The following is a 12,863-nucleotide window of genomic DNA, read 5'->3' on the forward strand; positions in this document are numbered from 1 at the left end:
CCAAAGTATTTCAGCTTCCAAAGATATTAACGGGTGTTCAGCAAAGCCCTTTTGAGACTGTCAATATGCTTCATTTTGTTTTCCAGGTCAATAACAATTAAATAATCTTTTGTTTTACAAAGCAGGCGAAGCTGTGACATGGCGTCTGGAGCCCTCAGAGCAGTGTTATCCCCAGGCAGGGACCAATATTTTCCTTCTGCGCCTTGACTACTGGCTTTGCAAAGAAAAGCTTCAAAATGCTGAAATCCAGAGGCACTGAGCCAGCAGCAGGTTCCAGCTTCCAAGTGCAAGTGCCAAATCTTTCCATGAGGCAAGAGGAGGGGAAAACACTACTACAGCATTGCTAACTCCTGGCTGAGAGCGAAACACCCAGGAGACTGCACTAAAGGATAAAGGCAGCACTGACACTCTGGAGTTTTAGGGTGGTAAAAACCACAAGGCCAAATTCTGCCCTCCTGAGCCAGACCTCCTGTGGACATGCAGCATGAGTATCTTAGGCCCACAGCTGTTTGAACTGCAGACACATTCTTATTTACGTGACAATCACCATCAGCCAATACCTGGGGCTGAACCAGGGACCTCGGGAGCATGTCAGCACATGCAGAAGAGACTGTAACAGATTCACATCCTTGGTGGATCGGTGAGGCCTGTCCCTAGGGCTGCCAACTTTGGCTGGATGAATTCCTGGAGATTTCATTAATTCTTTAATTCCTGGAGACTCCAGGACAATCCTGGAGGGCTGGCAACCTTGCCTGCCCCACACACGGCTCAGTAAGTTACATACCCCCAGCCCCACAGACCCAGGAGTCACATGTGTGCATCTGAGGGTTGTAAGCTGTCTCATGGCGTTCATTTGAGGAATTACTTGGACTGAGTCATGTGCTGGGAACTCTCTGAAGAGCACTGATGGGCCCATCTGCCCCAGCCTATGGAAGGAGATGGAGAGAACCAGATGGCAGAATGTGGAGTGGAGGGAAAGCCAGGCCTGGTGTCACGTCCTGGAAAGCAGGCCCGGCTCAGACCTGCAGCCTCCTGACACTTATGCTATGAGTTTGGAGAGTGCGCGGCTGGTTCTGTTGGGAAGGGGCTGGAAGATTTACATAATACAAAGGAGCCATCCCCACCGCATCTCACTGGAGCGGACAACTAGGAAAAATAGTCAAGCCTTTCTTTGTAGGGTTAGCAAGTGGCTGATTAAAGCGCCTGAGCAGCTCGGCTGAGGGCTTGTCTAGACCTGCAGCACTGGTGCAGTGGCCCTGCTCTGGCGGTTAGTGAAGATGCGACCTATGCTGACGGGAGAAGCGCACCCTTTGGTTTAGGTTCTCCACGTCCCCGAGAGGCAGGAGCAAGGTCGGCGGGAGAAGCCCTCCTGTCGCCAGAGTGCTGTCTACACCAGGAGTTTGGTCAGGGTAACCTCATTGCACAGGGGTGTGGATTTTCCACACCCATCAGCCACGTAGTTATACCGACAGACGTTTGTAGCATAGACCAGGGCTAAGGCTCCAGCCAGCCCCATCTAATGGGGTAGCCAGAAGCAGCTTTTTCCCCTCCCCAGCCCCAGCAACACACATTTAGCTGCTTCTTGACCCACTTATGGACTTAGCCTCTTGGCAGAGAGAGAGACGCCCAGTGGGGGAGCTCGGTTGACTTAACACCATCTCTGATGGGAGTTCCCTGCAGGAAGGACAGCGGCCAACTTAGCCCATACAGGCCTTCTCACTCTGCTTACAGGAAGCCCATCTCCACCCAGATTGCACAGCAGCTGCTCCCCCTGCCTGGTCTGAGGATGCTGAAAATTACAGATGCCTGTGGCAGCCCATCCCAGGCCACAGCCCCCTGGGAGCCCACAGAGCCTGATCCCTGAAAAGGATTTGGTTTTAGTGGGGTTTGCAGAGGTTGTGGGATTTAACTGAAGGGTGCTAGGAGGCTGTGACAGGCTGGGGGTGGCCATGGCAGGCAAGGGCAGGAGAAGGAAGGGAAAGGCGGTGACACTGGTACATACCCGGGGGGGGGTCAGGCCGGCTTGTGCAGCCCAGGCTGAAGAATGCGCCATTGCATCCTCACTGCTATATCTAGCCAGCGAGCTAGCTCGGATACATCTACATGAGCTGCACACGACAACCAGGCTGCTGCATAGCTGTTCCTGTGAACAGCAGACTTGAGTCTTCAGCTTGCTGGGGCAGCGAGACAGATCCAGGCCCGGGGTCAGAAAAAAGAGGGGCAACAGGGTATGATAGCCAGTGAGATCCCTCACTTCCCCAGGAAGCCATGCCCACGTTTCTTTCACACCCTTCCCTTAGGGCACGGTTACTTAATTCAAACACACCCAAAATCCTGTCTCCCTAGCCAAAGCAGGCTGCCTGGGCCCAGAGCTCATTCCCTTGGCATCTCCCTCTGCCCCTCCAGACCTGGGACATTCCCCTTTCTTTAAAGCCCAGCAGATGGGAAGGCAGACAGCCCAAGTGCTGTGAGAGCAGCAGGGGTCAGCACACAGGCAAGGTGTCTCAGTCCCAGAAGGGTTCTCTGGAGTTTTGAGATATTTTTTTCTCAGCTGGAAAGGGTACTGATCTCTCCACTGGCCTTGTCTACAAAGACCCGGATATTGAGGGGATGGCACTGCTGAAAACATCTCTATCTGCTGGCAAGAGGGAACTACCATACACACTTGCCCCCTTACCCTCTTCTCCACTGTCCTGCCCTCCTCACCTCCTTCCATTCATTTTTCTTTCCAATTAATTGATCATCTCCTAATTAAGCCCCCACCCTCTCCCAGCTTCCCAAAAATAAAAAACAACTATGGAACTAACATGCCATCTGCTGCCACCACCACTTTGGTCACTCTGCTGGTGTCTTCTACTCCTTCCCCAATCCTGTGTCTATCTTGTCTATTTAGATCACAGGCAGGGACTGTCTACTACTATGTGTTTGCAGAGCACCTAACATAACCCTTCTTGGTTTGCCTTTATGCACTACCATACTACTACTAACAACAGACAACAATAATAACCCAAGCATTGGGAGCGGCAAAGACTCAAGCTTCTGGGGTTTTAAGTTCATTACTACATTCTGCGTGTATTGAAGGTCAATGGCACAGCTCTCCATAAGAAAAGGAAAGCTTTGCTAGGTCCCACTATGCAGCGTCAATTTAATTCCAAATACATTTACATTTTAATGCCAATGTCTGGAAATCATCAACTTCTTCAATTACCTGCTAAGATCCAAGTTCAGTGTTTCCATGGGAACAGCAACGGTTAATCACCACAATTAATATTTATATCTTGGTAGTGTCCAGAAGGCCCAATTAGGCCTCATTGTATCAGGTGCTGTACAAATACATAGGAAGGTGTATTTTGTTCTCTCAGCCTCTCCCCAGAGGGAGAAGCATGTGGAGTGGAGTGTCTTGTTTTGGAAGAGAGAGAAAGAGAGAGAGAGAGAGAGAGAGAGAGAGAGAGAGAGTGTTTAATATACATGTTGCTATGGGTTTATGTTAGAGACAGCAGGTCAAAAAATGTACCTTGCACTTCTAGTGGGGGAATGTGATGAGGTTTGGGATGGTCCTTAGTTCTTGGATAGTCTTAGTCTACAATCTCAGATCACCAAATTAAGGCTGAAGAGAGTGCCGCCCTGGATTTGTATAGTAATTGAATCACGTAGCACTGTGAGGCTTCGCCCAAGTAAGTCCAGGCGGCAAATAAGTCAGTGACACGATACACAGAATTTTTAGAAGAATGTGAGTGTGGGGACCACCTGGAGAATTCTGGGTATCGATCAGGAAGGTGACATGGATTCACAGCCAGCTCTTCCCCTTGTCAAGATGTCTAATTTAGATTCTATAATCCCACTGTAGTCACCCAGAACCTGACGTAGAGGTCAAACACATGAGCTGGCTTTGAAAGGTAGCTGTGGCTACGGGGTAATGGAGCAGCTTGGAGATGACCAAGCAGGTGGGGAATGCTTCCAGGCTGGCAGCCTCGTCTTCATCAAGAACCACTTCACTCGCTTGTGTCCTTGAGTTTGAGGTGGTCAAGCTAACTTTGAAACTTGACCTGTTTTTGCAAAGGTTGCAAGTTCCCTGCAGAGCTCAATAACTTTTAAGTTTAAGCCTAGCTCGGGAGACCCGGCTTCCAGTAACAGAGGGGATCCCACAGAACATGTCAAAACTACTACAGCATGTTTGCAACCAAGGCACATCCTCAGAGAGAGAAAAAAAGTGATCCTTGGGTCTTACCTGTTTCTCCCCATATTGGTAAATATTCATCCTGCTGTATGTCCAGCATGATCTCCAATCCATTGCCTGTCCCACCTTTGACCGTGGTAAGCAGGGGCCGCCCTTCTTCTCCTGAGTTAAACATGTAACATTTCCCATATTTTGTAAACACCTTCAAGAGAGAGAGAAAAGAGAGAGCTCCATGTAACACACCTCTTCCCAACCCAACCGCGGCTGCAGAGACATGAAATATGTAAGTGTGGCAGAGCTCCAGAGGAAACAGCTGAAACCAGATCTAATCTGGTTTAATAATTTAATATGTTAAGTGTGTTCCTCTTTACAGAGGGAAAGAAAGGAGTAGGGTGAGAACAAACATCGTTTTAAAGGAATGAACAAATGTTTTGGAAATAGTTTCTCTGACTCACACCATGTTAGCACTCTAAGAAATAGATATACTTGCAAAGCTTGAGTACATGTTGAACTATAATGTAAGTCCCGTTTCATCCAAGATGTCACAGCAGCACAGCCAGATGCTGCTGGGCTTTTACTACCGCACATTTAGAAGTGGACCCGCTTGCCCTAAGCTCAAAAGAATACAAATGCCTGTGTTGGATCCCCGTTTACTCCAAGAGGACTCAGGTGAATCTAGCTGCCAGCTTCTCCCTTATCCTACAGCCTGTGAAATACATGCTTTCATTTAACATGCTTCTTGTTGTTTCTTTCCATCTCCCCCCCGTCACCCCTATGACTCAGAAATAAAAGACCTTTAAAGGCAAACATGCTACTGTTGGAGAGTGGAGAATTTGGGAGGCTATACTAATTCTCTTTGAAAGCAAAGAGAACTGTTCTGCATACAACACTTGGCGGTCTGCACACGACAGTTGTTTCTTGGCCCTGAGCCAGCTTTTTGCTGGATTCTTACTCAACAAGGATTCATTCAAGCTAAGCCAAACATCGCACACCTGGGACCTGTTCACACACACAGCTCCTTTGCCAATGAACACAACAGAATTAAAGCTCTGCTGTCTCAACACACTCTATATCGACACAAAGATGTAACACACTTTTAATCCTATCATTTAAGGCCACAGCAATAACAAGAGAATGACTTCCTGCATTCACAGGAAGTTTTCAAGATTTCCCCCATCTTTGTTTAATCAGTGGTTTAGTCTACACCTCACTTATCACCCCTTTCCCATTTAGATCTTGGGATGGAGGCAAACACTTGAACACAATGATTTGCATGCAGTTGCTTATAATGTCAATAGAGAAATAACAGGAAGCTACACTCAAATATTTTCACTAGGAAGCATGGCAAGTTTGCTCCACTGTCCCTTGTGGGAAACATATTATTTGATGTTTGCAGCATTGCCAACCCCAAGAATCAAAAATTATGAGTCAAGTCCCCAAACATCACAAGATTGGCTTAAAAATCACAAGATTAAAAAAGTAATAAATATTGGATTCTGTTCATTTGCCTTCTGGGGCTGGAATATTTAGAGGTCACGGCTTTAAGATCTTATTTGCAGCCATGAGGGCCAAAAACATACTTTGAAATAAAAGCCAAGATTCTTACACAGTCACAAGATTTCAGCAGTTGGGACTCTACTCTCCCCCCCTTCCCCCACCAAATACCATAAGACTCACAACAAAATCATGAGACTTGGCAACACTGTGTCCATGAGTACTCATATGGCTGCTGGGTTATTCTTGAAAACATTTGTAAATCCCCAAAATATCATATATTTTTAGCAGTGATGAGCATTCATCTGAACATCAGTACTGGAAAATGCAACATTTGCTACTCACAATTCGGAGTTTTCCAGTTTCAAAAGCTCCAGTCCTCCAATCAGAGAGCAGTTTACTCTTCACTCATAACAACCAATCAAAGCAAATAGATCACATGAACAAACTACAAGCTAACTGTGATTCCATTTAATGATGCAGCAAATACTCACAAACGACAAGTGCGTTCGCTGGGATCAAATTATCACACAAATGATTCATAAACCTAAACAAAGGTCAGATTCACCTGCTAATTTACGTCCAACAAATAATCTGATCATTTCTACTTGCCCAATGCAATTATGACCCATTATTGCAGGAACAAGTGAAAAGAAGAATGCTGGGAAGAGACAAAAGAGTGTATTCCAATGGAGCTATCCAATCAGAGCAAAGGGAGCACAGAAAAAATAAAGCATTTGCAAAAATGTCCTTTTAAAATTTCCTTCCTCCAAAGTGAAAATCCCTCTTTAATATGTGACCAACAGATTAAGCTCTCCAGATCTAGAAGGTTAATCTGAACCAACTAGTGACTTGGTTTAGGTTTATCCGGGGATGTTCTACATACAGAGGTGACATTTTCTAATTAGCATGGTTTAACATAAAACAAGAAGAAAACCTATATTAGTGCAAATCTAACACATTTTCTAGATTCTAGATTCTAGATTACTTTTACTAACTTAACAGGAGTTGGAAGGTTTCCATTTCTGATCTGTTCCAGGCAAAAGCATCACACAGACAGAGCCTTTGTTCCCCCCTCCTCCAGATTTGAAAGTATCTTGTCTCCTCATTGGTCATTTTGGGTCAGGTGCCAGCGAGGTTACCTTAGCTTCTTAACCCTTTACAGGTGAAAGGGTTTTGCCTCTGGACAGGAGGGATTTTATAGCACTGTATACAGAAAATTGGTTACCCTTCCCATTATATTTATGACACCCTTAGTCATCTTCCATCCATGATCATTGAAAGGGTCATCCTACCAATATAACACTCAGGTCTCCACTGGTAGCCTACCCTCTCTCAATGTGTCTTCAATTAGAGCAACCCACATTGGGCCCCTCACAATTTCATCTGGTTCGCTATCACTGAGCATCCAACCATTTGACCCCCTCAACATCTTCATTCTCGTGGTGGAGAGCATACTGATTTCTTTTTTTGTGTCTGGCCTAGTCTCTGTTCCATACATTACGATGGGTTGAGTTACAGTTTTGTACACTCTACCATTTAACTTTATTGGCAATTTTTTATCACAGAGAAGTGGGGTCAGCTCCCACAACATGCACCAATGGGTTTGGTACAATGCTGGGCATCACTCAGGAGGGCACCATTGTCAATAACCATTGATCTTTGGTATTTACATTCACTCCTCTAAGCTCTCTGCCTGTGATATCCTTTATGGTGGCTTCTCTTCTCTCAGTTGTCATAGCCTCAGTCTTACCAACATTCACGCTGAGTCCCGCCTGCTCAAAACTGTGTTGCCACTGTTCAGAGTTGGTTTGCAGAGTCTCACAGTCTTCTGTACATATCACTAAGTCATCAGAAAACATGGTATTTCAAGGCAGTTACCTTTGTATATTCTCCTTTATCACATTCAGGACAACCACAAACGAAAGAAGGACTCAACACTGACCTCTGGTGCAGGACAATGTTGACTGGAAATTCTCTGCTGTAGCCCCATTTGGTTTTGACTGTGATAGTAACTCCATCACACACATCCTGGATAAGATGGACATATCCTTCCAGCACACCTCTCCCTCACAAACCCCACTAAATTAGCACTCTTGGTACATGATCATATACCTTCTCTAAGTCCACAAAGGCCATACCCAGTTGCCACCTCTTTTCACTGAACTTCTGCATGAGGATTCGTAGAGCAAATATGATAATCAGTTGTACTCCGTCGCGGCATAAATTTATACTGACCCTTCCAAATTTCAACTGTTCCATGCAGACACTTTTCAGTGATCCTCTCCCATTACTTTCATAGCATGTGACGTCAGCTTAACTGGGTGATAATTAGCAACCTTTAACCAAATCACCACCAAAGTGAAGGTAGGTACTTTTTTAGGGCTTTTTATATGGGATGGAGTTTCCCAGACCCCCTTGTGGCTTGAAAATTTTGAGGGTAAATCTTCCAGCCAGAATACATGTTTACAATACACTGGATCTACACATTAGGTTCCAGAGCAGTGCCATCCCTCCCAAGTTGCATTACTGGGAATCCTCATCCCGACAGAATTAACTGCCCATGAAACAGAAGAAGAATTCAACCCCCTCTCTCTGTCCCCTGCAATAAAGGGGTCTGGGGACAGAAGGGAAGGTCCATAAATGGCTGTCAGCAACGGGGAACAGTCCTTTGGGTGGGACATGGGCAACTATCCCTGACAGATGATACCCACACAGCATTCCAGAGGATGGTAAGACACTCTCACAGCTACCCACAGCCCAGGCCCTGCCAATACACCTCTGGAAGGAGGAAGGAATTACTTCCCACCTGCAGATGTGGTCAATGGCTTAACCCTAAACAAACATGCAAGAATAAGCATAGTTCAACATCTAACCCCACTACTGGATAGCCAGTTGGAGTCTTTGTCCCTGTTATTGTCATAACCTGGTAAGGTGCTTCCTGGGGTAGAGAATTTCACCTGTATAACACTCTGCACACACAAACACACCCCAAAACCATCACTGATTTAACCTAAAAGTCTCTCTCTGAATCTCCAAGCATGCTCATGTGTTTTCTGCGGCTGTCCAGCTGCACTAGATCCACAACCAAGTCACTGATTCCTGTTAAAGTCCTTACTGCACTGCAAACAGAACCCCACACACCCTTCCCTTCTCCAAACTGTGCAGAGTTCCATTCCGCAGCTGCAGACAACCAAATGCTGCACGGGCGCAGTGATCCTGGCTGACGGGACACGGAGACTCTTGCCCTCCTTAGGAACGGGCAGGTGGATGCTTCTGGCTGGAGTAGCAAAAACTGGCAGAAAACTTAAATCTCGAGGCAGGGAAACTAGATAGTTCAAAATGTGCAAGACCAGGTGGCTTAGCAAAGCACTGTCTCAAAAGAAACAGGGAAGAAGACTTCTTTCCACCTCAGAGGACCAAGGATGGGATGTGATCTGCCATTAGACGCACTCTTTACAGTCATTTACCACATCCCATCTTGTACTTACAGGGCGAGCACTGGCAGGGAATGTCCCCAGAACCTGGGGTGAGTTTAAAACCAGTGTGAATGGAGGAAAGACAACTCCTCAACCCTCCTCCCTCTTCAAGAGAGTTTTGCTACCAGAGGTCTCTAGGGCTATTCAGGGTGAGAGAAAGCAAAACAGGTTCTTATGCCTCCACCTGAAATAGCCCCCAGGCAATATTCCCCCAGGCTTAGCTCTGTTCCAAGAGAACAAGGAATAACAAAAATCAGACTGAAAATAGAAACTTGAGCAACAGCCACTCTGGTATTGAAATAAATCCAGCCAGACAGTAAAAATGTGCTCCTCTACCATCCCAGCCAGAGAATTCAATCCCACCTCTTATCTCCCTATGGACCAACAAGATGATATGACCCCGCCCCCTACCTCCCTATGCACCAACCACAGAATATGATCTCGCCCCCAACCTCCCTATGCACCAACCAGAGAATACGATCCTGCCCGCTACCTTCTTATGCACCAACCAGAGAATACAACCCTGCCCCCACCCTGCACCAACCAGAGAGTTAAACCCCACCACTTATCTTCCTGTGCATGAACCAGAGAATATGAATCTGCCCCCTTCCTCACCCCCTACTTCCTTATGCACCACCCCCACCCCATCTCACTATGCAGCAGCCCCGCTGTCTACCACCCTGTGCACTGACCAGAGAATACAACACCACCCATACTTCATTATGCACCAACCAGAGAATATGACCTCACCTCACTTCCCCAGAGTAGGACCACACTGCTCACCTCCCTACAAGCCTATTCTGGTAACAGAACCCCACACCCTTGCCCCCTCCACCTCCCACTAAGAGAATATATGCCAACTCTCTCACAGCTCCACAGGCCCTACAGAGAACACAACCCCTACTCCTGCCGCCCCTGTCCTTAAAAACACACACATCAAGTTTAAGTTCAACTCTAATGTGCCAACAACAACTAACACAGAGGTTGGCTGTGCTGTGAGCCCTGTTAGGTGAGTTAATGTCATCACCTAGAGTGGTCTTTGTGATGGGCTGTACCAGCTCTTTGGGGTCCCCAGGGGGAACTCTCTACGCTGACAACACCATGTCCTATGCTGAGGAAGAAACTCCACTATCCTGCTTCCATTACAGTGCTTCACACAGGTCCAGCAGGGCCTGGAGAAGTGAGGCTTGTTTGGCAACTGGGCTATATAACCTGCGGATCTTGCCTGAATATGGCTTGGGCTGGGAAGCCCTGAGACTGGCCAGGTAGGTCTAAAACAGGGATGGGGAACCTTTTTTCTATCAGGGGCCACTGACCCACAGAAAAAATCAGTCACGGGCCACACACAGCCCCGTGGGGGGCACGGAGGCTCAGACCTTCCCCTACGCCCTGGGATGGGGCCAGAAATGAGGGGTTCACGGTGAAGGAGGGGGCTCTGGGTCAGGGGTCAGGTGGGAGGGAGTGAGGGGTCTGGCTGGGGGTGTGGGATCTGGGGTGGGGCTCAGGCAGGAGGTTGGGGTGCAGGAGGGGGATCCAGTTTGGGGCAGGGGGTTGGGGTGTGGAAGGAGGTTTGTGGTGCGGGCTCTGGAGGGGTTTGGGTGCAGGATGGGGCTCAGGACTGGGCCAGGGGGTGAGATGCAGGTGGGGGTGCAGTGTCTGGGAGGGAGTTAAGGTATGGGAGGGGGTTCCAACCTGGGGCAGGAGGTTCAGGGTGCGGGCTCTAGCCGGGTGGTGCTTACCTCAGGCAGCTCCTGGTCAGTGGCACGGTAGGGCTGCCTGCCCTGGCTCCGCGCTGCTCCCAGAAGCAGCTGCCATGTCCAGCTCCTAGGAGGAGGGGCCAGGGGATTCTGCATGGTGCGCACTGCCCACACCCGCAGGCGCCATCCTCGCAGCTCCCATCAGCTGTGGTTCCCGGCCAATGGGAGCTATGGAGCCGGCACTGGGGGTGCGGGCAGCGAGCAGAGCTTCCCTGATCACCCTTTGCTCCTAGGGGCCACAGGGACATGACAGTGGCTTCCAGGAGCTGCATGGAGCCAACTGGACTTTTAACAGCCTGGCAACCCCAACTTCCCCCTGCAGCGGGGTGAGCTGTGTGTTTGCAGCTCCATTGGGCTGAGGCTCAGGGCTTCTGGCCCGCAGCAAGGAGACTTACTGTGGGCCGGATGAAATGAAGCAGCGGGCCGCATCTGGCCCTCAGCTTCCCTACCCCTGGTCTAAAATAAAGACTCAGGGGCCAGTCTGAGACTGTGGAATAACTCCCACAGGCACTAAGGACCATCCCAGACTTCCCCACCCTCCTCTCTCAGTGTGCGGGGCACTTCTTCCAACCGCCTTCACCAACGGACACACAGAGCAGCATGGGCATAGAGTAAAACTCTGCCAAAACAAAATATAGTACTGCACAGACAATTCTCCCCCGGGCAGAGGCTGGGGGAGAGAATGGACCACACGTGACTGAGGTCAGTCACGTCGCTTACTGCAGGACTGGAAGGCATTCAGATACTACAGCCGTGAGGGCAGCACAGGAACCTGAACAGAACATGGGGCTTGAGTCTGTATCCACAACCTTAGCTGGTGAGGCCATCACTTCCCTACAAACTGTCCAAGAAGCAATCAACCTTTATTTATAATAGCAGTTAAAGAACCATTGCCAAATCTAGGCACACTAAAATCTATATACCCTCGAGTAACTACACATGGAACAGAGCTGCAGTCTTCCTGCATTTCCTGTCTGTCTTCTGAATGATGGTTTGGAGGACAGTTTTCAGTGGAATCTCTCCTTTTCATACTGGGTTCCTTATACTCTGACATTATGCTGAGCAATGGTCAGAGTATACAGAACCCTAAAGGAGACGATTTAATCTGGGTTTGTTTGAAGGGGATTTTTTGGAGAAAGGGGGTATGTTTTTGCTAACATCTTCCTGAGTGTGACAGTGGTACTTTTAACTTTAAACAAACAACAAACAACAACAACAACAACAAAAGACAAGTGCAGACCAGGAAAATGACAAACACATACCCCGAAAGACATCTATAAAATGCCAGATTTTTCAGTGATGGATCACTTCTGACAGCTCATCTGAAAATCCATGTTAAAGTCCAAAGACAAACATGCTCTAAATTTGTGAAATGGTATTTAAGTAACACAATGACCCTTCTTACTTAGTGCCTAGAGGAAAAAAATGTGTGTTTGGTGAAATTAAAATGCAGGTTATAGATGTCTCCAAGATGCTGAAATTTATAACTCAAAACGCAATTATTTCTAGGGCCTAGGGAGAAAGATATGGATCCTGCTGAATGTCAAACCAAACCAATATTCCAAACCAGCTTCATATTCAAGACATGAATAAATCTGATCAGAATAATAGAATAAAAGGTACTTTACTGTTTATAAGAAGTCTATATGGGACAGAGAGGTTGCCTGACAATCAATTATGGTTTTAGTATATAGAAAAATTATAGTAAAAGCAGAAGTCTGTAAATTACTTTTTAAAACCCAGACAAAAAATGTGGAAGGGAATCCACCTAGAAGACAAAATGTTATCATAGAATCATAGACTTTAAGGTCAGAAGGGACCATTATGATTGTCTAGTTTGACCTCCTGCACAATGCAGGCCACAGAATCTCACCCACCAACTCCTGTAACAAACCCCTAACTTCAATGTCTGAGCTACTGAAGTCCTCAAATCGTGGTTTAATGACTTCAAGGTGC

The 12,863-nt window shown here is 47.3% G+C and overlaps 1 protein-coding gene across 3 annotated transcripts in view; it reads right to left on the minus strand.

Moving 5' to 3' along the window:
* The window catches only part of ASIC2 (acid sensing ion channel subunit 2), a 1,237,856-nt gene that overhangs the window by 231,338 nt on the left and 993,655 nt on the right, over positions 1–12,863 (minus strand). For all 3 annotated transcript variants that reach the window (XM_038385862.2, XM_038385865.2, XM_038385861.2), the window contains exon 2: positions 4,229–4,379. In XM_038385862.2, the coding sequence (XP_038241790.1) occupies positions 4,229–4,379 (151 nt within the window). The remainder of the gene's footprint in view (positions 1–4,228; positions 4,380–12,863) is intronic.

Source organism: Dermochelys coriacea, chromosome 27, assembly GCF_009764565.3.
Source record: "Dermochelys coriacea isolate rDerCor1 chromosome 27, rDerCor1.pri.v4, whole genome shotgun sequence".
NCBI classification, from domain to species: Eukaryota; Metazoa; Chordata; order Testudines; family Dermochelyidae; genus Dermochelys; species Dermochelys coriacea.